Source organism: Aythya ferina, assembly GCF_964211825.1.
Source record: "Aythya ferina genome assembly, chromosome: 5".
Lineage (NCBI taxonomy): Eukaryota > Metazoa > Chordata > Aves > Anseriformes > Anatidae > Aythya > Aythya ferina.
The window spans coordinates 21,591,173-21,617,751 of NC_140301.1; the positions used below are offsets into that span (position 1 = coordinate 21,591,173).

At 38.8% G+C, this 26,579-nt stretch overlaps 2 protein-coding genes and 1 long non-coding RNA gene across 23 annotated transcripts in view; 2 read left to right on the forward strand and 1 right to left on the reverse strand.

Annotated features, from left to right (window-relative positions):
- Window positions 1-1,662, forward strand: part of HEATR5A (HEAT repeat containing 5A) — a 62,733-nt gene extending 61,071 nt beyond the window's left edge. For all 12 annotated transcript variants that reach the window (XM_084521196.1, XM_084521203.1, XM_084521202.1 and 9 more), the window contains one exon: window positions 17-1,662. In XM_084521196.1, coding sequence (XP_084377322.1) covers window positions 17-318 — 302 coding nt within the window. In that variant the 3' untranslated portion in view covers window positions 319-1,662. The remainder of the gene's footprint in view (window positions 1-16) is intronic.
- On the reverse strand, window positions 556-20,153 carry LOC311437658. Its single transcript, XR_014693611.1, has 3 exons — window positions 20,079-20,153; window positions 7,787-7,944; window positions 556-2,587 (listed from the first exon to the last, which is right to left on the reverse strand). It is a non-coding gene; the product is annotated as an uncharacterized lncRNA (long non-coding RNA).
- HECTD1 (HECT domain E3 ubiquitin protein ligase 1) overlaps window positions 20,077-26,579 on the forward strand; it is a 63,290-nt gene continuing 56,787 nt past the window's right edge. For 4 of the 10 annotated variants that reach the window (XM_084521193.1, XM_084521190.1, XM_084521191.1 and 1 more), the window contains exons 1-2: window positions 20,673-20,834; window positions 22,853-23,148. In XM_084521193.1, the coding sequence (XP_084377319.1) occupies window positions 23,009-23,148 (140 nt within the window). In that variant the 5' untranslated portion in view covers window positions 20,673-20,834; window positions 22,853-23,008. Of the gene's footprint in view, window positions 20,301-20,670; window positions 20,835-21,258; window positions 21,511-22,852; window positions 23,149-26,579 lie in introns of those variants that run through there. The other 6 variants (XM_084521195.1, XM_084521186.1, XM_084521188.1 and 3 more) reach the window with 5 other exon arrangements.

A 26,579-nucleotide genomic window follows, 5' to 3' on the forward strand; every position in this document is an offset into this window, starting at 1 on the left:
TTTTCTGTGTTTATAGGTGCTCATTTGGTGGCCTGCCTTCTTCCCATTCTTATTTCATTTCTTTTGGATGAAAATGCCCTGGGTTCTGCTACAAATGCAACAAAAAATCTACATGAGTTTGCCTTGCAAAATCTGATGCAGATCGGTCCACAGTACTCTTCAGTTTTTAAAAAATTAATGTCGTCTTCTCCAACTATGAAAGCGAGGCTTGAATCTGCTGTAAAAGGCAATCAAGAAAGCATCAAAGTGAAGACTGCTAAACATGCAAAAAATCCTGGGAAAAGTTCAAGCATTCAGCTAAAGACCAATTTTCTTTAAAGTCTAATATTTGCACTTTGATATTAACAGCAAAAAATATCCCCTTTAATTTCTTTCAGAGGAGGTCTGTGAGTTGATCACATCATTTGGTTTGCATTGAAAAATTATAGCAAGTTTTTAAGAGAGAACAAATCTCTAGATAACTTCCTGTTAAACAGACTTCTTAAACATCTCCAAGCGCTATGAATAGATCAATCAGAGGTCATTTAATTTGTATTTTTTGATTATTTTGGACTAAAATATCAGAAATGCACATGCCTATATTAAAAAAGTATAGTAAACTTCACCATAGGTATATTTAGGAGCAGCCCACACTTAGCCATAAAGTAAAATTAACTTTGTTTTAAGTCAATGTTTGTCGAAAATAAGTCACCCTAATTGTTTTTTGGATTTAGCTGGGATATAAATTTACTTGCAGGTGGTAATCCATCTTAATTACTAATTTAACATACTGCATTAAGTAAACAGATTAAATATCCTTGTAGGCCTTACAATAAATTATTGTTGATCTCAAAAAACTCAACTCAGTAAAGGTAATACTGAAAGCTTTAATCCTAATAACTTGTTGAGCTGGCCAAGATTTAACAAATGCTGTTAAATACAGCTTTACAGTGCTTCTTCACTGAGGGCTCAATAGTGCTTTACATAGTGGGACTGTTACGCATATGTATGTAAGTATTTGCAGGCTTGGTGCCTTGCTGCTTGACATAGTCTCACTTTTCAGGATGTATACTTGTGTTAATTTTGTATTATGCTAGCCAGGCAACTGAAGCTTACATATCTTGTCCATAATAGGACAGCAAATTTAATACACTGTGCCTCAATTCAGACATCTGTTCTATCTGGATGTCTGTCTCCTGATCTTTAGATGATCAGTTACCCACATGCAACTCACCTAAGTCTATATATCTCTGCACTGAGGGATGGGCGTATCTGAAGTCAGCTTGTCTTGTGTCAAATAAAGTACAACAAACTCACAATAAGGAATATTTAATTAACATTTTTATTAAGGAACATATTTTAATATAGAAAAATAACTATTAAAATTGCAATGGCTATAAGGTATTTTCTATATATAGTATTGACTTTTCTTAATACCAGTATTGTCTAAACCAAACACTCAAACTGAGGATAGTGTTTCCTTCTAGATTCTAATTACTTTAAGAAAAAAAAAGAGAGAACTGAGAAACACACTGTGACTCAGGAAAAGCGTGATGTACTGTATTTTATTAAAAGTTTTGTATATAAATATAATTGTAAATTGTACATAATTAACCATTTGACCAAAGTTCTAACAATTCATTTTTCTAATTTACATAAATAAAGCTAATTTTCTTCACTTAAGATTTGTCTTACTTATTTCACCCAGTAGCAGAGGAACTCAAAGGACTTCAGTAACAGAAAGAAATGTTTGTATGCTGCTGCGAGGAAACTAGTGAGAAATGTCCGAGCCAGATGCACCAAGGTCTATGACTTGACATGGCAGGTCGTCTTCTATTCTGCATAGTACAACGGTAAATAAGTAGGATCAGGGAGATACACTTTATATATATGTACATACCAGTTTTGTGTCAAATGCTGAGATGTATGAACTATGAGAAGATGGTTTAGATACCTTCCATCTTTCCCTGGAGAGCCAGACATTTTGTTCCGCTCCTTCACTGCAGTCAAATCTGCAGTTATTGCTGGATGTGCCACAAGGGAGTAATGTTAAATTTGGCAGTTACTGATCTTGATTTCTTCAGTCAGTTCTTGATCTTCCTATTTTTCCTTTCAAAGCTGACTGAGTACATTTGTTTGTTTGATTCTTCTGTTCCTAGGCCACTTCTGGAAAATCATAGGTTCTGATTAAACTTGAAGACTTGAAACTTTTAAATGACTCTAGTGTCCTGTTTACTAACAAAGTGGCCAAATGCATTGCTGGGAAAATTAGCTGCTACAAGAGGAATATGTGGTTATTTTTTTTATTTGAGTAATATGTAAAAACAGCAGTCATCTCTTTCTTTTTTACTATTTTTTTTATATTGTTAATGTAATCTGATGAAATCTTATTTGCTTTTAAGAAATAAAGTCAAGTTGCAAGAGCACCAAGCAAAGCTGTTAGAAGGCCATTGATGAAAGTTCAGAAGAGCTTAGTCCTGAATTTTTAAGGTACCTCATGACAGTAGCTGATATCGAACTTAGACTGAAAAGCACCATAACTATGTGCTTTGATGTTTCTTGGTCAAGTCTTGTGGCCATGTGTGGAAAAGTTCCAGGTTCAACATATCTGTGTTCGAAATGCAGAAAAAATAAAACAAGATTGAGTGGAGAGAACCGTTGCTAATTCCTAACATCTTCTGTAAATTAGGATATATGCATGAGCTTCATCCATCCAGATAATTTATCCACATAGACAGTAAAAATACATCTGCCCTGAGTTGTGCTTTATTATGTGCGTTTAAAACAAGTTGCATGTTCACATGAATAAATCTACTCATTTAAGATTCTATAAATGGATCATAGAAGAATCTTGTTTCAATTACCCAAAATACAAAATATTTTTATATTAGATATCTTTGATGCGGTCTTGTCTATTTACAAGGAACTTGAATTTTTTTTTTTCCTGAAAAAATAAGCAAGAATAGTTTTGGCTTGTAATTCTACTTTTTACTCTTCTTTTTTAGGCATTGCTTGGCATTCAAGCTCATACGTTTAGCCATAAATAAAGAGCCAAGCATATGTTTAGCCATAAAACAAAATCTAACTTGTACCAGTACAGCTTTGTGTGCCCCATGCCTCCTTGCTGATTGTTTTCCTTGCCATAGTTCTGTAAGCACCAGTAAACTTCCAGTAAATTTTCTGTGCAATGAAGCATGTGGCCAGCATGCATGTTTACTTTGTATGTTTTTACTCATTGTTTTAAACATTGTTTAAAACATTGTTCAAATGTTTTTGTGAAACAAAAGTTCCTGCTTATGTCCAATGTTAAGAATATATATAAATAGGGGTACATCATAGAATACAATATATGTGCTATGCAGTAATTACTTGCAGACAACTTCCTGTTCACTGCAACAAAACAGAATTAGCCAAAAGCATCCACAAGTTTGGCCCAGTTGGGATGTGGTTGTTTTCAGTTTGATACATGTCTGTGATGTTGCAGCTGAATAGGCAACACTTCTAATGGCCTTGTTTAGATGAGAACTGCCCGGACTCTGATCTGGTATGTTCCCCAGGGCAGCAGTCACCTTCAGGCTGAGAGGAGCATCAGTGAAGTGATACATGCATCACCATAAAATTGGATTACCAAATGCACAGGAAGCATAATCATTTCTTGTTAATAAAAGTCAGTTAATGAGCAGAATTTCCAAATGAAATTATTTTTCCAGAACTGGTACAACAGTAACAATGCAAGTTGGTCCACTCGGTGTGGAGTGACTTAGGGTAGTTTGCCAATTTATCAGTAGTAATACTACTTAGCAGGGATCAGGAGATCTATGGCATTTCAATTTAAAGTTGAGTGAAGTGAAGTTGAAAACATAGCAGTGGCAGGCATTACATGTGAAGGGTCACTGTGATGACACTGTCCTCTCAAGCTTCATCCCTAAGCTCACTGATAGGTATAAACCTTTTTTTCAGCTTCCTGAAATGTAGTTATTTTATCAGTATATGGTAAGTCAGAAACTTTCTCCTAAAACTACATATTTTCCTAACCAATAGCGATTGAAATCAGTCAATGCCTTTTCGATTTACTAATGAACTTCCTATATTTTCTTTCATTGGAAAATTTGGCCAATAATACTCCAAGCAAGGCAAGTGAGGAAGGGAAAAAATCCTTAGAACATCAACACTGTTTGTTCAGTTTTTAAATAAAACAACATACAGCAAGGTAGACAAATTTCCTATTTCTCTGCACCGTGGTGTCAAAGGACCAAGGAAGAGTCACACCCTTACGTCCTGAAAGCAGTGCTGCTTGGCTACTGCACAAATGCCCTGATGCTGTAGGGATTGCTAGAAACTGCTTTTTGCACAGGTAACCCATGTGCCTTATCTGACGTTTTGCCTGATAAAGTTGCTCTTAAAATTAGGCCATAAGGAAATTGTTCTTGGGTTGTAACCGCTCATGCTTAAAAACAGCCAGTAAAATCAAGCTAAACTGTATTTTAACTGAGACTTGTACACACCTCTGCAGCAGCTCAGGATGGTGCTGAGAGAAGATGGCATTTCACACAGCACTCCAATTAGCTCAAGTATGTAACACCCAGTTCATTTGCATGTATACTGCTCAAGCTGCTTAATGACAGTGGCGTATAGCCACACATAAAAAGCATGTCTGACCAGCTTTTACACGCTTGATCTGTCCCTTACATGTTTTAGACATTTAACACTGAAAGTGAATTATATAGAATTGAAGTAAAAAGATGCATTATGTTGTCTGTGCAAGGAGACCCTAAAAATGCCAGTGCTGTGCTACCGGTCACTCCAAAATGTTTTGTGGTGGTTCTTTTGGTTTTTGATGTACAGTTGTAATTTTTTTTTTTCCCTGAGACATTCTCTGGAGAATAAATGGTTTATTGCATGTAACAATGAAAGGGGAAGTGAAATCTAAATATAGCAAAAGGAGGCCTAAAGATTTTTTCTGAGGAACAGTCCAAAACAAAAGCAGACTTCCAACCCCCTCCCCTTAAGTAATCTGTGGTAGATTAACTCAAATTCACTTGTGCTGTAGCTGAACGTGAACTTTGCTCAATGGTCTTATTCCCACTGCTATAGTCCTAGTGATCTGAAGTACTGAATCAGTGTATCTGAAGTACACTGAATCAGTGTAGAGAGCACGATGTGGCATCCGATCTCCTTCCTCTGTGCCTGCACTCTAGCTGCTTAGCGAGTGGCAGCACTCACATGAAAAAACAACTTGAGATGATGACTACCAGACAGCAGAGCATGCTCTCCATATGCATATTATTATATGTGCTGATTTGTCCACTTATAACAGAAAAGCCCATTGTTTATATACTTAAAGAAGTTTGCAGATGAGAAGAGTGTATTTCTGAAACTTGGTAAAAAGTTAAATTTAGTAATGGAAAAGATTACAAAAAAATCCTATTTTAAGCTGGCACATTTAATGAATTGTCTAGCCTAAAACTGGATTTTTTCAAACCAATGTTAATATTCAAGTATTAAAATTCATGTAAATTATCTCACTGCCAATGAAATGCAATGTACTTGCTGAGATGCCCAGTTGCTACATTTGGGAAATATTTCTTATGTTATAGCTTTCTCTTGATAATATTTTGATTATGATATTTTTATACATATTTTTACTCAGTTCTCAGTATTCTGAATTTTTTTTAAAAAATAAAAAAGGTTTTGTATGAGACATGTTTTCTGTGGCAGTACAGGCCTCAGAGATTCTGGAAACAATTTTGTCTAATACCTAAAAATAGAAATATTGTGTAGTTTAAAAATACTTCCTATCATTATGAAGGCAAATGCTCTTAGTCTTCTCTCATGTAAGGTTTGTTGTAAACACCAAGGAAAAAATATTGTAACAGCTGTACTCATGTTTTACAGGAAACAAAGACACAAGGATAATGAGCTGAAGCTTTTGCCACCAAATTTACCTGAAATGCAGTTAGAGAAATAAAAAATAAAAAAAAATCCTGTAGGAGAAGTCAGGCTTTCTTTTATGATACTTCATCATCAAGTATATTTATCAAGTGAGCAAGGATGGCACTGGAAGATGAAGAGAAGTAATAGCAAAAATGCAAGTAAATGTTTTTTTTTTTCACATTGAATCTGAGACAAAATATGATCTAGTTACAGCTTGCTACTTCCTTGCAGCAGCAAACAAATGTGCTTATCTACTTTGTTTACCACTGCAGCCATGATTTTAAAATGGCCATCTTGCTCAAGCTGTATCTATTTTGGTTCTGTTACTGTGAACAGCTCTGCCTGATGTATAACTGGCTAAACAATGCTATTGTTTAACATTTATGTTTTCCTTGAATGCAACTAGAGGAACATGGAAAAAAACTCACTCAGTTGGCTTAGTTTAAGCCTGTGTTGGTCTGCAGAAAAGCCAGATGTGACTTGTCAAGTGGTGAAGTGTTTAATTGTCGGGGAGTCAAATGACATGATCATGGTTGGAGGGAGGGTACACTGGCTGTTCATTCCATATTCCTCCTAGTTCCACTCCGAGGCCAACAAATCTGGGAACACTTCATTTTTGTAAAACAAGAACTTTCAAGCTGATTGGAAAGAAACTCAAGAATGTGTAATTTTTGGTTTGAGCCGCAAGTAATCTTTAGTTTTAGGCTCCCTCTAAAACATACAGTAGGTATAGATACATACAGACCCTCAGGGCTTCAAAGATTTGCAGTCCTGATTTTCCCACGTAAATCTGGAGCCATGGCATAAAGGCCATGCATGCACCCTGTAGGTGCAAAGAAGAAAGATAATCAGTAAGCTTGGTATGAACTACCAAAGTCATCCTCTGCATCTGAAGGCAACTGAACCTGGGCAAGCTGAGTGAATACCCTTTTACCCAGGTGGGTAATTGCCTACCTTTCTGGTAGGTTTCTTTATGAACCTACTCACAAAGCTATCTTTGCCATAATGCAGGTATGGCTCTGTCTCTCCTTTCTGCCCTTCAGAGCAGTAGTTTAAACCTGTTGCTGCATGCACACTTATCCACTCAGGGTCCTGCTCAGTTTTGTGCATTTCCAACAACATGCCAAACCACGAACTGAAATGATTTAGGATAAACAGTAATTTGTAACAACTCCTGAAGCTTTGCTACCCAAAACAGAAGTGGAAATGATGTTGGATTTGCTGACTATAGAGCAGAGCGACTTTTGAAGCAGGCAGGGAAGACTAATCTGAGAGCAGAAAACTGAAAAGGAAACAGGAACTTGTTTGTCAAGAGTGAAATGAACGGTATGGCTACAACACTTCTGTGTATAACAGACCACCTTTGTGTACTTATGTGAGAATTTTTTCCATTCTATAAGTTGGCCAGAAAGTCTTTGATCCATAAGTGAGAGGAGACACACCAGCTCTTAAAGTGCCTGCTGCTGCCTTTGGGAAGGGGTTTCCTAGGCTGTAGGATGGCTTGGCTGAGTGAACTTCACAGCCAATGGTCAGGTTTCAAAACCGTATTGTTCACTGGCTTGTTCCAGACATTAACTTGAAGAATGGTTTCTGGTGCCATGTTTTTCTCCTTCAGGAGATAATGAGTATGTCAACTGTAAGGGACTGTGTATCAGCTGTAGGGGATTCTCTCTGACTCTAGGTTTGTAAAGCTGTACCTAAACTACAAATAATGCCCCCAAACAAGTGAATCTTGTTTACCTTTTCTGTATCTAATGTACTTATAATAAGTGCAAGAACTGAGCAAACAAGTAAGCATTTCAGAAAGTTTTTTGTTCATGCTAGTATCCCAGAACCACATAAAATTCAGATCTTCTTTGGCGATGTTCCTTACCTTCAGTTAGCCAACACCCAGCTGTGGTTTGCAGAGCGACTTCTGCTCAGTACAAGTGCTGGAGTGCAACATGCTCCGGACAAGTGAGGCAAGAGAGATTTCTGTGAAGACGAAGCAGGCCATTGGGAAAAGCAGCAGGGAAGGAGCAACTACAAAGGCTGCAGAGGAAGCAACAATGTTGTTGAGGGACTATTTTTCAAATCAAATGAATGCTAAAGGATAGGACAGAGGAAGAAAGCGGGGATCAGAACAAAAGATAACAATACATGCTACTATGGCATGTATAGTGAGAGAAAGAAGAAATTGTAGTTGAATCAGTTGCCTAGTAGATTCATTCCTTCAAAATGGCTTATGCAAGATAAACTGTCACGTCACCCAATTGCCAATGCAGCAGTATGTCAGAAACTCTCCTGCCAATTCTTAGAAAAAGACACTTACTTAAATTCTCAGCAATGACTGTCACACGGGCATTCACTTGCATTCTGACAATCAGTCCCACGTATCCTAGTTTCACCCACTATGCCAGAACAGGAGAGCATTCTTAGGGCTAGGCTAGGGGATTCTTTATGGCAAGAGCTAGTTTACCCCCCAGGTTTGTTTAAGTTGCCACAAAGATATTTGTGCTCTCACACTAATATGATTGTATGACTTCACCTGTTCTTTTTTTTTTTTTTTTTTTTCTGGTGACTCACATTACTGATGAGAGCGCTCACCAGAGTGTGTGATGTGATGAACCAGACTAAATCCCAGAATCTCAATGCTTACTAGTCTCGGCTCTTTCATAGCTTAATAGTTGACTGGAATCCTATAAATATTTTACATGTGAACCTACTCAGATTTGTAACATTCCCATAATTTTCTGATTTATTAGCTCTGTTTATTCTGTTTTGTAGTGTCCATTATTCATAATCAGGAAACAAAGAGACTTCCAACCAGCCACGAAAATCAAAACAGAATACTTCATAATGTGCAGCACAGGATGATGTAAGTCAGTTACTTTATTGTAAGAAGTAATGTAAAGTTACTTGCATGTAATACCAGGGATCTATACTTGTTAACCAAATATGCAAAGCAGACTCAAATCAATCATATTCTTTCTGGTCTCAAAGCAAACCATGACAACCACCAGAGCAATGACAGAAACTTCATTGGAAAGCAGTGCCTGTTCCACAAAAAAAAAAAATATATATATATATGTATATATATAAATATATAATAGTATGCGAAGTATGAAGACAAGTTTGAAAAGCATGTAACTAATCAACTGCAACAGCAGACGCTAACTCTAGTTTTCATTGTCTTCTGTTTTGAGTATTGGTTACAACATCCATGCACACACACTTGATGTTTTCATTAAAAGGTTTTGAAATTACTTATGGAGGAGTTGCATGTTGCAAAATTTTTGCCACTCTTCTTAAATGAGGACTTTAGCCTAAGAAATTCTTTGAAAAATTAAGGCCTTTTCAGATGGTTTTAAAAGACTAGAAAGAATTCAAAGAGTGTTGTGAAGTGCTTGTCATTGTTCAGTGGCAAATAAGCTTTTCTAGGGCAGGTAGATGAGAACTGAGTGCACTTACTAGTTCCTGCTTACTGTAATCCCTGGGGAACTGCCAGCTGTCTAATTGCTGGCAGCAGCTCAGTTCCTTCAGGGCAGGGAAGAGAGGGTAAATACCTTTAGTCTTTAATTATAGCTTCTTCTTACTCCCCTGTTCTGAAGAAATTTAAGCTGCTGATAACACAGTCTGCACAAACTAGGGCCTAAGAGGGGAACTGATTTTCAAAAGCACAAATAAATGTGCATGTTCCCCTTTTTTGGGAGAGAGAGGAAATAGAAACAAATCACAGAGGTGTAAGAAAACACATTTTGTGAAGACTGAGCATTGCTGTGCTCTTGCATGCTTCCCCTCCATCTGAAAGGGTCTAAATTATTGGGAAAGTGACAGCTGTATCACTTCTTATAGAAATATATCAAGGCCATAGGGACTGTTGTAATGCAAAGAAAATAGTTGTTGCACAAGTTATCTGGTTAAGAAGTGCTCCAGTTGCTTAGTAGCAAATGCTCTCTAGAAATCAAAGCCTCTGGATTCATTGATAGTCACACCAACATCAGCAAATTGACCCTGATAACAAAACCTTTCCAGAGTAGAATGGCTGAGCTTTTACGTTTGTTTTCTTATTTATAAATCCAAGATTATTCTGTTAGCTGAGCTAAGATTCAGTGATGTTGACTCCCACTGACCAGACCACTAGAATGGTAAATAAGTATTCTGAGAACAAAAACATAATTTCCAAAAAACTAATAGCAATTTGATAAGATTACTTGTAAAACAGGGAAATAATAGAAGCAGTAAAACAAGGAACAATACTGCAAAATTAGCCAGGTACAAAAACCTATTACATGTACAGCCCACAAAATCAGCAATGAAAGGAGAACGTGAAAAGAAAGCAGAGGACATACCTACTGTACAGAAGGGCACTCTGATGCTTTGTGACTTTATCTGGCTTTCTCTCTAAGTAAAGTCACAGCTGGATCTGTTCTCACCAGTCACTCAGTGAGTGATGGCAGCTATTTCAGGTGGGTGTCTCTTTTGTAAAAGGAAACGCTGGTAAAATAAATTGTATTAAGGTGCTACACATGACACTCAATTGCCACATTTCTGATATAATATATACTATATAATATATAATATATCACTAATATAATATATCACTATATACTGATACGTGAAGTGCTCACGCACACTAAGTGCACACTAAGAGCATTTTTTCCTGGGTTGCTTCAGGTCTAAAATCACTCTACTCCATTTCATGTTCCAAATAGAATCAAAAAGACTGATGTGCAGAAGATGAGATACTTTCATGAAATGGAAGTTATAATAACTCATATTTTAAACATTTTCTCAGGTATTTGTTGTACCAGATTAGTCACTGATATTGCTTGGTTTCCAAGCTGAAAGGGGCTGATCTGAACTTTGCCATGAGGCAGAGCATTAGATTATCCTACAAAGAGCATTTTGATCTAGTGGTCTTGAAAGCTGAAAATGACAGCCTGAGGAACACTTCAGCATGATTTAAATGAAATTCAAACGTTTTGGTAGCTAAACCTTAAATTAAAATATGGGAATTTTCTGGAACTTCAAGTTACTTTGCATGTAAACACTAGTTTGGAATGAAAAAGGGAGGAAGGGAGGAAAGAAGATTGGACAGACTGCAAAGGCAAATGTTGAACGTACAGCAGATTGGATTTAGACATGCAGAGTTCCTGAAAGAAATAGCAGAGGGGGATAATTTCCAGAAATGTTATATCATCGGTATTGAAGTGGTTTAGATTTTTGGAGACGCATTTGCAACAACCTATCAGGTAAATACAGCCTGCACTGCTACTCCCAGGCCTGCAGGTACTGTATGGAATAACTGAGTGATTATCCTGCCCCTAGACGAGAGGGAGCAGAAGCCCGTGGGTTTGGTGGCAGATGAAACTTGTACTTAAGTGTGCCTTTGAGACAGAGGAAGTACTTTGATGGTCCTGCCTTCTTCCTATCAGTTCTGCCCGATCTTAACGAAAGAAGTTTACGTGTAGGATGTGTCTGTCATTTGAAGGATGATGAGGGAAAGGTTTGTTTCAAGGATGGAAAATCCAAGGAATTATTTTCTCCATATAGTTTATCACTTTGGAGAACTCCTTAAGGCATTGCAGATGTGTTTACTTAAAAAAATCTTTTAAACTTCTGTGGAAACTCTACTCCAAAAAGAGAGTTGGATTTCTTGGTGTGGGGTATTTGCAAAGCTCTTTCAAGGGTGTGGTGCAGTAGGTGTTGCTACAATCCCAGAAATGCTCCACATCTGAGGTAGAAGGGCCTGGGAGAAAATATGTTTTATCAGTCAGGATTGCTCTTAAGAGTGACTGTGCCAAATAGGTCTACCAACAGAGATTGCCTGAAAGGAAACCCAGTAACACCACTGTGGAACAATACTAAAAGTATCGTTTTGATTTACATAATTTCTACCAATACAATTTGTCCAAACATTTAATCCCATTTGCCAGTATTACCTATAACTGTCTTTAAGGCCATCAGATAAAGAAAATCCTCAATGCCCACTTGTTCAACACAAAGCTACATATTTCACAGTCAGTAGTCCAAGATATATCAGTGTTGGGTCCAAAGTTTTCATGATTTTATAGTCTGCCATTCTATTTTTATTTTTTTATTTTTTATAAATAACAACTTGTATAGACAGAACTGCTTTTACTATTAATTAATAGGTTTGCTTTCAGTTCCCACTTGTGATTTGACCATACTATAATAGAGTAACACGGCAGGCATCACTGAGCTAAGAGGAAGTGTCAGCACATAAGAGCGCTGCTTTGGCTTCTGCTCGTGGAAGAAAGCTGTTAAATCTGCTATAGAAGGGGGTGGGGAATTAACCAACTCCAAATTAGCAGAGTCAGCACCACCTTATATAGAATTCAGGCATTTCAGGAGTTAACAACCACATACTAACCTAGGATGTCCAATATTTTGAAGATAAACATGCAATGTACTTCACTGTACAGTCCTAATGAACTACTTTGAGACATCCTGCATGTAGGATGTGTTGTAACAGTGCCAGCATTTTCCAATCCTCTGGTTTTGGAATGTCCCCAAAAGTGGTCAAGTGTCATTTGCAGATTGTAGTTGATAAGTGTACAAACTGTTTTCCATATTTTGTTGCATAACTGAAGCAGGCATTCAAGGTGTTTAAAACTGCTGTGTTAGAGCAAATAATCGCATGATAGGTATGGAGTACTACTGGAAGAAGATAGTAAAGAGTCAGACATCCTGCTTAAAGGATAGAGAACGTTGGGTATCACTTTACAGTTATGGATGTTTTGATGCTTGAAAATTCTAAATGTTTGAGGAGGGTTCAGTTCCAGGATCCTGTTTCTTACTGTCATTGTTAATTGAGATGAAGACGAAAAGAAGATGGGGCTACAATCTTGAAGTCTGTCATTATCTTTATTATTTAAAACAGGATATCCTGTTGCTACAGCATAGTTCTTGCTGAAGTATACATGAATTGCCTGACTCTGAATACAGAAGTCTCATCTTCCTCGCCTATCACCATGAGAAGAAAACTCTGACTTTCAAATGTGCTTATGGGCTAACTTCTGCCCACAGTTACATGTACAAACACCTACAGAATTATTCTTGAATTTCACATATCAGTGGGATACTACACTGTGATGGAAGGTGCAATTTACCTCTAAATATCTGTCTTAAGGCTGCTTTCTGAGTCTACCTGCTTGAGATAACCTGCAAGTATATTTGTATATCACTTCCATGTCCAGTAATCAGGTCTTTTTTCAGAACATTGCTTATTGCTTTCCCATAGAATTACTAATAATATTAAACGTTGAGCAACCTTACTAAGCAGAGGCACCAGCCCTGCCTGTGAGACTGGATTGGAATCTGGCTTTGATTTTTTATCTATGTTTCCCAATAGGGAAAGAAGCTCTGACTTGGTGTAAAGCTGGAAAGGCTAGCTCCTTCCTAGCTGTGCTCCCCTTCTTCCCAGTGCAGGGACTGAATCTTTCCCTCTGGGTATATCCTCATTGTCTTGGTGAATCATGCCTGGGCTGGGAGATGCAGGCTGGCTTACATCCATCCATGCTCTGTATGGAATGCAGATGCAGATTAGCTTCTTGTTTCCTCTTGGCTTCCTTTGCACAAGGTGAAGAGTTAGTTCAATGTAGTCGGGAGACCACTAACATGTAGAAGTCGGGGTTTGGGACTTCAGAATTAAACTACTGAATGGCTTATCAGTATGGACAATAATGCCCCATGATCCCTTTTGTATCCTTTCACTAAATTTTCTATCTGGGGTGGAAACTTCTTTTGTCGCACATGTGCAGGAAGGCTTAAATCTTAGTTGAGGCCTATTGATCATTATGATATTAAACATTTCCACCAGTGACACTGATTCTCCACTAGCAAATACCCAGGAATCAGTAGCATAAGACTGAGCAGCTCCAGGCTATTCCTTCTGCCATCAGGGTCAGAACCGGGACTAGGACATAGACCAGTCATTGTAGTCAAGCAGCTGTAATTACATACATGAAAAACTAGTGCAAAAATGAGGTAGACAAATGCTTCTAACAACAGTAACCGCTGACATCATAAACGAGACACAGTATGAAGACACCTTGTAAGCAGGTAACATTTCTCTGTCAGAATAACTCTGCTTCATGCTCCCTAAGACTAGATTGCAAGGGGCAATCTAAATGTTTTTCTTCTTGAAATACAAGCAGAAATTCTACAAAATTACTGTCAACTCTTTGTACTCTTTAAATTTGTAATTTGCTGTTCCTCAAATGATTGATGAAAAGCCATATTCTTGATTAAAGAGCTATCATATAACACAACCTCTGGTGAACAAATCTTTTGTTGGAGATAGGCTAGAACCAAAATGTTGAGTTTAAGTGCTCCAGAGAGTTTCATCTTAAAACATCAAGCCAGATAAGAATCTTTTTAAAAACTTGATATTTCTGGAAACTAGGTTCAGCTAAACTTTTTTAATAGGTGCTAGTCTTTGAGCTAAATTGTGGGCTGGGTCAAACTGGGAAGGTCTTACTGACTTCAGTAGAACAGCATTTCTTTACAAAATAATTTGGCCTGCTGCTTTTAAGGCTGGCACTCTGTGTAGAAGCTGGGTAGAGTACATTCTTGCTTTGATGCAGGCTCAGACACACAATATACAGTCATTTTAATAAGTTACCTGTGTCCACTGAGATCAGTGTTTACAGAGAAATTTATATGAACGACAAGATCCCAATGAGCTAATGTTTTACAGAATAAAAATATAATTAATTACATAGAAACAACAGTAAAAGCATGCACAAAATGCTTGCCTAATGAAACAATGCTGGTGTCTGACCATAAATAGCTAAGAATTAGTGAAAAAAGGACACTGACAGAAAAAGCTTAGTCACAGAAACTTGGGGCAGACATCGGATCAGAACCACTTTATATCTAGCTTCCTTTTTGGGGTATTGGTGCTGAGTACACAAGAACTGAAATGCAAAATTCTGTGCAGTAGCTGGAATAACTTTGTGTCCTGCTCACTGAAATCCCATCTTTCTGGTGTGAGTCAATTGGTTGCCAAAAGGTAGGGTACAAAAAGAAAAATGGGTATGAATCATTTACCGTGTGCGACTCACTCACTCATCATGTGGGTCTTTGAATTCCTAAGGAGGTAAAACATGGGTGATGAAACTTGTAAGCGGTAGATCAGTAACCATGCATTATATGTCTTAACAAGTAAGTATACTTTCCATCTTCATTATGCTTAAGTTGTGCTAGATAAGTAAGTGAAAGCTCTTAGGAGAATAATTTGATATCAACACTAATTTTCTCTTATGACTGCTTATGTATGAATTTTCCTACAGACCTGCAGCTCCGCCACAAAGCTCTCTACTATCAGACCAAAAATGTTCTCTTTAATTGGCTCAGGTCACAGTTTGAAACGTAGTTAGAATGGGAAACATCTTTGAGTCTTCACTGCAGTATGTCCACTTTTTCCTTCTGCTGCACGTGCTGTTTAAGCCAATACAGACCTGGTATAAACACACCTGAGATGTAAAAGCTTTCTCATTCAAAATATGCTCCTTCTTTTTTTTTTTCTTTTTTTTTTTTTTTTTTTTTTTCTCTATACAGGAACATATTATTATTATTATTGTTATTATTATTATTTATGTCTTGAGAAGGGTTGTGTTTTTTAATCCTTTTCCTTATATTCTAGTTTGCCATTCCACATAATAGAATGAATTTCAGGTCTCTGAGTTTGTTTGTTGTTGTTGTTTGTTTCTTTCTCTCTTTTTAAAAATCTTTGCATTAAGGAAGTTCAGAAAAAATGAGAGACCAGCAAAGGAAGTCCAAAGTAAAGAAAATAGGAGAGAGACCCCCAGCATCATTTGCTGCATTCACTCACAGCTGGCAAAGAAGAAAACCTGGCCCTGTCAAAGTTCATAAAACCATAGAACAGTTTGGGTTGCAAGGGACCCTTAAGGACCACCCAGTTCCCACCCCCCTTGTTTAATCTTTCTAACACAATTCTGAATAAGGTCATTTCATCACTTCTGACAAGAATTCAAGTTGCATGAATGGCAGCTTTCCTATAAACCAAACAGTCCAAAGTTTAATTGAACTTAGAGTACACAGATTATCTTTCCAAAAGAATACACCATTACCAACCTACAGAACTTTCTCATTTTTCCCTAGGGCCCACCAATAGGGCAAGCAAGTTTTAGTATTTCATTAGTAAGCAGTAATTTTTTTTTTTCATTCTGTCTCAAGTGCCATAGGCCAGTGCTAACATTGAACATTGACATGTTCCAACATAATATTGAGTTAATTTTTCCCAGTCTGAATGAAGAATGTAGCACTTACCAGTTAGCAACTAATCCAGTAATTCAGGTTTTAGAAGTTTCAGATTTTTTTTTTCCTTTTTGCGTGCTAAGACATTTTACAGTGGTGGTGAATAGGGCATCATTTCATTACAAGAACAGTAAAAGGCATTAATAAGCTTTTAAGTCAGTAAAAATTACACTTTCCAATACAACTGTAAGTAACCACGGGCTATTAATCCACAGATATGAAACATTTGTTTGATGATTAAAATACCTTATTCTTATTGTACATCGCCTCATCAGCAAAGAACATTGAAATTGATTTATAATACTTCATTTGTACTTTGGGAGCCACATCAAATTCTTGGTTGGGATTACTTGTATGTTTTACTCACACAGCAGGGGAGTAAAACTAGGAGAAACAAAACTCAACTCTCAGTTTTCTGGTTCCGAATCACAGAATCATGAGTCATAGAAATGATATAATCACAGAATGTGATAATCAGAGAATCAGAGAATGTTATAACCTGGTGTGTGCCACTAGGAACCTTGAGAAATACTCTGATCTGAGGTGCTGAGCTTCCCTTGCACTTGTCTTGGATTTAGACTAATGGCCATTGCGTATGTTACTGGTGGACTGGGTACAGTTACCGCCTATGATAGATAACCAATGTCTAATTTCTGCCTCACTTTCCCTTTGGCAATCAGAGGTATGAGGGACATGAGTGAGGCAGGCTGTGATAAGGGGTTCCTTCCTATTGTATGTCCACATAAGTAATATAGCTGAGGGTAAACTGAGGCAAAAGGTGATATAAAAAAGTGATATAAAGATTATCCACTTCTTACTCCCTAAACTTGAACACCAAAAAAGTGAATCTATAGAAAAAAAAAACAGACAAAGCAACAAAAAATCCATATAGGTGAGTTAATTTAGGAAACAGCACTATAATTTATATGTTTTTGAACTACTATTTCATAAAGAAAGAAAAGGTAATACTGGAATATCTGCAACTTTTTGAAAGCCACGTTCTTCTGTACGTACACATATTTGTTCCCTTGGTTCTGAGGATAAGAAACCTTCCAGGAAGTCGAAGCTTTACTGAGGAAGAGTCTAACAAAACGAGCAATGACTCAGCTGGGTGCCTCCATAAACACCCGCATGTCACTCATACATTTATCACGTCAACATTAGTAATATGCTCACCACATCAACATGTGTAATTGCAACACTTGAACGACCAACCAGGCAACCTCTCACATGGTGCTCGTTGCAGCAGATTGCATAAGACTGCACAAAGTAAACACACCGCGCTCTACAGCTGGCAGATAATTGTTCTGTGATTGCCATGCTTTCAGAAGTTGGCACTGAGGTTTGGAAAGTCAAGATGCTGACACTGTGTTTGTGCTCGCTGGACTTGTGCAACAGCGAAGTGGCTGAGAACATGGCAATATAGCAAGATTAAAACAAAAAGCCATCGCCAATTGCATTTTACTCATGGGGGGGAGGGAGGCAAATAATCTTGGGAACAATCTTTTTCACAACATGATTAAGAAGTGAAGTTTAAATAACAAAATTATGTAAAACTAAACCTTGCTTGACACAACAAAGAAGTTTCTGTCCTTTGTAACATCTGAACTCGGTGCTTTGAAATGTGTAGTCAACATTTATTAACTTTTTCTTTAAAAGTATAACATTTGTCAAGAACATAAAGTGTGTATGGAAATCACATTTTATTTCTGGAGGAGTAGGACCTTTCAGTGTTTCCTACTACATCATTGTGTGGGTGGCTGAGGAAAAAAAAACTTAAAGCAAAAGGATAAATAATCTGTGAATAACCTAACTGTTTTGTTTGGCAGGGCACAAAGCTGGCCTTTAGCATAAACTACTCAATTAAATTTGTGGAGGTGTTCAGGGTCTGTTTATGTCACACTCTGATCTATTTACTCCAGAAGAGCGATATTTTTGGAACCATCAACTTGGCATATGCACACAGTTGGGCAGTAAGGCTAACAGAACCAGAAATAACACTAGGTCCTAGCTTCCATATCAATTAAAAATATGTAAAGGAACCCAAGATATCTTGTTTTGTTTAAATTGTAGGTGTACTTCAGTTTGATTTTGGCAAGGATTTTGTATTTTCTATAACAAAAGACCAATCAGTTCTAACTCTAACTGAAGTTTACAATCCTTACTATCACACCATTACGTCAACTTTATTTCTTACTTTACTTTTCCTTCTGCCATCAGCTAAATCTATGTAGACAACACCAGCCAAAAAAGTAGTAATAAATGTTATTTTTCTTCAAGCTTTAAGTATGTGGAGGAAAAAAAAAAAATCTCTCCTGAGAATGTTGGAGCAAATCCTAGCCAAACATGACTTCTTTTCACATGGAATCAAAACCTTTTGAGAACAGCCACTATGTCTTCTTGCAGAGTATCTGTCAAAGCGTGAGCTGAGCTCTGTCACATTTCTCAGGAGCTTTCTGCATCTGAAACTCTCCAGTTCCCAATCCTCACTACCCTTCCATGACATACTTCTCTGTGGTTCATGTGTTCATAATATAATATTATGACAGTAATTGTACTGACAGTCTTTTTGATGAATTTTTAATTTTCAGGTAAGTTCACAGCAAAAATGCTGGTCATTAGCCACCGTCTTGCTCTACAAAGGTCAATATATGTTGACCCTCTGTGACCTAGTTACCATTTCACGAAAGTATCCTCAGTCATTTATATGTGGTCTGCTCAAGTGTAGTCATAATAAGGAATTTTCTTTTGTAGTATTATTTAAGACTTAATATAGTAACATGCCTAAGCAACTCAGTGTTCCATAAATGTTAAGACCTTTCTGACTCCAGCATTACTATCTTGTGGGTTGTTGGATTTTTTATTTGTATTTATTTTTTTTATAAATGAGGAAACAGACATGCAGTGATTAAGGGATTTGGCCAAGGTCGTACATGTGTGTGTCAGCTGGTATTAGAATTTAGGTCATTTTTTAACTGATGAGTAATACATATATTGTACATGTGTGGTGAACTGTAGTTGGTTTTGCAAGTTTCACACAATTTTCAGTGCAAGAGTGAAGCATGTGTTTACTGTTAAAGTTTTCAGTGTTTACAATTAAAAAGTAATACTTGATTGTGGTCTTCAGTAGAAATTTACAACTTTGCTTTAATTGAAACCTATCTTCTTTACAATAAAAAGCAAATTATCATGTGACAGGAGTAGTAAGGTCACACAAAAGATGCGGTTCTCATAAGTTTGGCCTAATTCTGCTGCTGTTTCTGTACCAGTGAAAGTGAAAGAAGATCAAGCTTCTAAATTTAAAGACTGCAGACTCAGTCTTCCCAGTGCCTCACGTCCTTAACTTTAAGCATTTAAGTCCTGTTCACCTCTGAAGGACAAACATATATAAAGGATATAGTTGTAAATCTCAGCAGGACTGGTGCAAGTGCCAGTTAAGAGAGGCATAATGCAGTAAGACACAAAGGCTAAGCTGTCTTAGAAATCAGAGACGGAGACAAAGGAACTATTGTTTCTTGTACTGAGAAAAAATGATAGCACGGAAGATAAAACTTTCTAAAGGTGTTATTACAACACCAAACAATAAAAATGTCTGTGTTTGGCAAGTTTTAAACAAGCATGACTGCTATTGCCTTTTTGTTCAATGTGTAGTTTTAGTCTAATTACAGGAAATGTCTATGATGTAGGTAGGAGTGACATTCGAATGTACAATAATCTTATTTACTGTACTTATATTAATAGGCTTAAATTCCTCAGGAAAAACATGTGAGCCTACAGTGAAGGAAATTATTTTATAGATCCTTCACAGTTTCACTCCTTCATTTCAGGTACATGGCAGTTTGTTTCGTTTCCTGAAAATATGCAAAATAGCCGTGTACCTCTTCGCAGCACGTGTCGCGGGGGATCTTCCACCTCAAGAAGAGCCACAACCCAACAGCATAGCTGAAATTCACTACAAGACAAGGGCAAGTCGCAACTTGTGCTCTGAAGGACCATTACTGCCACGCTTAACCCCACTCCTCGTTGCCACTTGTAATGGAGGCGCTGGATGTGGACCCGAGTGTTTTGGAGAGCCGGCCCTGTGCGGCAGCAGCCTAACAGTAAGTTTTTATGAAGTTAACGAAATTAACGAAAAAAAAAATGGCACGGATGAAAATGTTCTGCAACTGGGAAACAGAGAAGAGGTGCTGGGGGGGGAAACCAAACAATCCCTGTGCGGCAGGGAAAGGCCAGGCGGGCCTGCGGGCCTTGGCCGAGCGCGGGCACGCCGCTGGCAGCCCCGCGGGGCCCCGGCTCCCGCTCCTGGCGGCGGGGGGCGGCCGTGCCCGGGAGCAGCCCGGCGGGGGGCGGCCCAGCCAGGAGGCCTCGGCGGGGCCGGGCCCGCTCCCGCAGCGCCCCCAGCGGCGCGGCCGGCCCCGGCCCCGGCCCCGGCTCTGGCTCCGGCTCCGGCTCCAGCTCCTCCCCCGGGGCCGCGGCGCGGCCGCCTTCGCCCTCCTCCCCCGCTGCCGAGCCGGGCGGAGCGCCATGGATGCCGCTGCCTGCCGCCTGCGCCGGGGCTCGGGCTGCCGCCGCCTCGCCTGTCCCCCCACCTCCCCGCGGCGCTGAGGAGGGCGAAGGGGCTCCGGGAGGCCGAGGTGAGCGGCGGGGCCGGGAGGTGGGGGGGGCGCCGGGCCGGGTCACCCCGCCAGGCCCGCGGCTCGACGGCAACTCGAGCCCGGCGGCGGGGCCGGGAGGGAGCGGGGCGGGAGGCCCCGGGCCGGGGGGGGGGCGGCGGGGCCCGGAGTGAGCCCGGCTGCGAGGGGCGGCGGGAGGGCTGCGGGCCGCGCCGGGCAGGCCGCGGGAAGCCCCCCCTCGTCCGGCCCCGGCCCGCCTGGCCCAGCGCAGGCCCCGCCGCGGCCTGGCCCCGCTTCTGGGGCGGGCACCCGGGGCCTCTCTCCCGGCCCGGCCCGGCTCCCTGTCGGCTGCTCGTTCCCCTCCGCCCCGGGCGCCTCAGGGGCGGCGGGGGGAACAGCAGGTGCCCCTGCCGAACTTGGCCCGCTTCCCGCCGCCTCGGTGGGTAGTGTTCCCCCTGTCTCCTGCCCCCTTTCTTCGCTGCTCTCCCCCCCCCGCCTTGGAGTTAATCGTTTAATCGCGTCAGGGAGACGTGCGGCAGCCACCGCGCGGGCTGCTCCTGCGGCCTGAAGTGAGGCTGGGCCGGGAGCGTGGCCTGCCAGCAGCCCGCGGGGCCGGGGGCATTGTTCCAGGCACGGAGAGCGCCCCTCGGAACGCCAGCTTGCGAGCTGCCGGGACCGCGGCGGTAACAAAGCGAAGGTGGTGGCAGGCAGGCAGGCGGCGGGGGATCTGTAATGTCTTCTGCTGGCGAATTGTACCAAGTCCTGTTTGTCATACTTTTATTTTCTCGTGTCTTGGGGTTTTCACGTATGACAAAACAGCGCTGCTAACTCAGGGAGCATTTTCCATGTCATACCAATTTCTGATTCACTTTTGTAAATCCTCATGTGCCCTTGATGGAGTTATTTTTTAACTATTAACTCATTAGCAGCAAGTAAACAAGGCGGCAGACTTTGTCCGGACCGAGATCCTTCCCCCTTGTTCTCCCCTTCCTCCCAAATTTGTGAGGATCCTATCCAGCATTTTGTATTTAGCCAGTGACTTTGGTAAACTAATTCTCTCTCTCTCTCTTTTTTTTTTTTTTTATAAGCTGTGTTAGTTTTGTTTTGCTTTTTCCTCATGTGTTTAATTTGGATAGGTTGATTTGTAACCTTTGTTCTAATTTTTATACGAAAGTGGCCATGTTTGCTGTGTTCTTAGGCATGGGAGGCAAACATGACTGTTTGTTAGTGAAACACAAAGTGAAAAGTAACCACGTAGATCAAAAATGTCTGCTAGCATTTTTAAGGGACATTTTTGGTCTTTAGCTTGCATGTACAACTGTGGCACTGGGCCAACAAATAATGTTGTTTCCCTTATATGTACATGAATTATTTTAATTATTCACTGCATTTTTAAAAAAGTTACAAATTACAACATATTTTTCTTTAAAAGTTTTGAAAATAGAAGTGATCCTGAAATTGGCCTTTTTTCTTCTTTGACTTAAAAAGTTTCTTCTCCTTGTGTTGTAATGCAATTTAAAAGGATTAAAGGATTCATAAAAGTTTCGCAAAGATTCTTTGTCTTTAGTTGTGCATCTAATTTTTTTTTGTATTGTGGATTTTTATTTTAAATGAGACTTTTGATATCCTTCTATGTTTACTTGAATGAACAGATAGTTCATCTTTCAGAAAGTTGAGCACATTTTATTATGACGTGATATTAAGAGGAAGGGGATAGGCGCGTCAACACCACTTGTCTTTATATTAGCTGTGAGAACATACAGAAGGGTTAGGCACAATTTTTCTACTTACATTTTAAATTTTGAGTTATCCTATAAATAAAGTAGGATTTAAGTCTTGCTTAATTGTCAACTGGAACTTGAAATTTATTTCTAATAAAGTAGAACAAACTTATTGTTGATTACTCATGTATAAAGCTTGAAAAAAATAATTGCTGGTCAAATACATAGAATTTTTCTTAATGGCAGCCTGGAAATATGCTATACATTTTAGAGGGGAGCAAATCTAAGACTGAAGATTTTTTATTTTATTTTTTCCAGGTGAAAACTGCGAAGGCCTGAGGCTGGCTGAAGAGAGACATTAATTGTACTCGAGTTTGTCTGGCTTGAACAATTAAAGGATATTTTTGGTACTTTTAAATTTAAGCAGAGGCGGCTTTTTTCCTTTTTTTAAAAAACAAAACAAAACAAAACACCATGGCAGATGTGGACCCAGACACGTTGCTGGAATGGCTGCAGATGGGGCAGGGAGATGAAAGGGATATGCAGCTAATAGCGCTGGAACAGCTCTGCATGCTACTTCTGATGTCAGACAACGTGGATCGCTGTTTTGAGACGTAAGTTATTTTGTCTTTCTGTATGGAATGTTATTTTCCTCTCTGGGTAGGTGTATATAAAACTAAGCATTCTTAACATTCAATATTCATAAAAATTTGATGTTCTTAACATGAGAAGCTTTCAGGTTCGAAAACGTTTTTGAGGACCAAATTTGAGTATGTATCACTGAAATGTGCTGATGTGGTGTGAAGTGCTGCTTTCTAGTTAAAAATGTAGTGTCATGAGAGGGGTTTGCTGTGCCTCTTCTGATGCATGATTTGGCTGTTGAATTTAAAGACGTATTCAGAATTGCGATCCGGAAGGTGTTCTTTTTTTTTCTTTCTGGTAGAGTAAAAGCTTTTTTTTTTTTTTTTAATGTTAAGACAATAACGATTGCTTATACAAATTTAAGCATCTATACTCTGGCAACACTTTTCCTCAAGATATGGTAGTTTCCTGAGCTCTGCAAATCTGAAAATGTCACAGATATCTTTCACCCTTCATGAAAGTAGTTTGCCCATTCTTTGAAGAACGTTGCTCTTTGTGCCACCCTCTTTTTCAGCTCACTTGCACACCTCCTATCCATCCTTGCTCTCAGTTGCATTTCTCACAGCAGAAAATGCTGATGTAACCACTTCTGTTACTTAATGGTGTTGCTGTGCATTTGTTACACTACTTCCTGTGAGGCCCAAGAGTAGTAGAGAAGGGAGGTAGCAACACTGTAAACAGTCAAGGTTTTAAAACTTAGTAGCAGCTAAGGGAATGTTTGTTTGTTTGCTGGTTTTTTAATGCTTTCCATTCTCTTTATCTGAGCCTCAATCTAATAACTCTTAAACTGTGATTATTTTTTTCCTCCTCCCCATTTCATATTTGGATCCTCTTGCATCTCTCTTCCATCTTTTCTCCATTAGTCTCACTTTCCTTTCTTTTGCATCTTGTGATACGGCTAGTGCCTTTTTGATCTATCCTGCTTCATAGGAGTGTGGGTTTAGGAGCATTTAGGAAGGTAACTGTTGGAGAGCTTAGCCCTGAAGAAGACAACACTTCACAGGCTTCTCTCCTAAAAGTCATTTATTGTTCGTGACTGCCTTTATTTCAAGAAGTGTAAAATTAATACATCTCTAAAGCTAGGATTTCTAACAGTTGCTTAACAGCGATCAAAGTTTTGTACACTGCTTTAGAATATGAAATTGGTTGACCTTGGCCTTGAAGAGTTTACGAGTAAAATTTTGGAATTGAAAGAGACAAAAGGCTTCTAGCGTTTGACTTCTCTATCTGTCCCTTGTAGCACTGATACTGATAAAGCACTCTGTTTCCAGCCTTGGGAAAGCTAATTTAGTGACAAATTAATTTGCCTCTATAAAAAAGTCTGGTAGTTAAGAATGATTTTCTTCTGGTCTTTTGAAGTGAACTTTCTACTTGTTTATGTTCCATGGTGAACAGAAGTAGAAGTTTGGGAATAAGCATTTGTAAGGATATCTTTTGTGTATTTGGAAATCAAGAACAAAATGTCAACTTTTAAAATATAAAACAGTTGTGGGGTTTGTGCATTTTATTTGGAACAGACTTTAATCTCAAAATAAATGAATTCAATAGTCCAATTGCTTTTTTTCAAAGGATATATAATGAATGCTCCATTATTGCAGTGTTGTGGTTTAAAATTAGTTTTGATGTCTGAAAGAAGAAACATTTAAAATGCCATTTGGCATTTTTAGTTTTGAATCTTAGTATAATTTAATTTTACTGGCCCTCTAAGTTGTTGATCTTTTTTGCTGATATAAGTTTCCCTCGAACAAAAAAAGGAAGAGAATAAAATGTAAATTGGGAAAAAGTTAGTAAGGTTTCATGCCTGTTAGTGTCATTTTCATAGTAAAGTTCAAACTGCTACTTTTAATCGGCACTGTTAAGACCCTGGATATATGGTTCCATGGTATTTGGTGAGCTAACACGGTAGCTCATCGCTTCCAAAGGAAGAGCTACAGCTTTCCATTTACCATCACTCACCATTTTAATTCCTCTCAGCAACATACTTGCTTCATGCCAGTGTCAGGGCTTACTAGATGCCTCTAACTTGCTAAAAGAGCAAGCTACGCTTTAAATGTACCGAAGAAGGTGGGTAGTTCTCTGCTGTTACATTGCATTAAAGCGGAGTGTAGAGGTGACTGATAAGCACTGGAGATGGAAATGGAAATAAGGGAGAAGTGGAGCAAGCTATCCACTTTTCAGTGGAGAACTTTCCAGTGGATTGTGTCACAGCCTACATTTCAAGGTGAATTTATTTTGAAGCTCGTTGTAAGAAATAAAAACTCTTTTCAAGACATCATCTCGATCTTTTCCAAATGAGTTCAAGAACCCAACATTGTCATGTGTTGAGAGAGTGTAACTAAAATAAGCCCATATAAGATTTTAAAGTTGCTTTTCAGTAATGTTTTTTAAAGGAGTTATGGCTTGTCTAAATAGGAGACTTAGCATTTGACAGCAGTGGTGCCAAACACATTTTTTCAGGAACTAATTTTGAAAATGCTTTCACTGGATGTAAGATTTATAACGCAGACGTATTTTTCTGGTGATAAGAAAAGCAGTCTTTAAAAAGGCGTTACAATGTTTTTTGTTCTGTGAAGCAGAGAGAGCATTCCCAGAGTTTTGTATGCCATGCAGATGTTTTTTTAAGATCTTTGAACTGTTTAGTGCTATTAATGATTTTGATTAAGAAAACTTTAAGAAAACCTCTAATCTGTGGAATTCAGCAACTCAGAGATGGAAGGTGGAATTTTGAAATAGTTAATTTGTTGGAGAATAAAAAGTCATGTTTCTTCAGGGATCAATGGGAGTGACTTACTAATTATTAGTCATCTTTTACATATGAAATGCTTTGCTCTTATGACATTAGCAAAGAAAAAGCTCATAATTTTACTCAGGTACATCTGGTGATTAAAAGCTGCATATGGTGAGGACTGGCAAAGCTATGAAACAGACACATGAAAAATATTGCCATGAATGTTACGCCTTTTCATTGGAAGCACAGCACTGTTTCTAGATGATTTCACCAGTGTCTTTTATGTAGCATTATACACAGTCTCGCTTACCAAGGAACAATCACAAACTTACATAAATAAAATATAAAGAAGAGAAAAGATGGATTTGCAATCTAATACTGCGTTATTGCAGTGAAGTAATGGGGTTTCTTTGCAAGCATTGTCAATGAAATGGGATATTCTAAAACTTGATTTCTCTGTACAAAAGTAATGGATATTGAATGTCTTTTCTGACCAAGTTAGAAAAAAGGAATTAGCCCTGGATGCGTGATGCTGTGGTTTGTTCAGTGTTCGAGCACTATCACAACAGATTGGAGGGTGTGCAGCCAGTAACAGATAATGGTGCCAAATAATTGACGTTTCTTTACTTTTCCCCACATTTACAAATTACATCTGATTAACTTATTTTTAGTGTT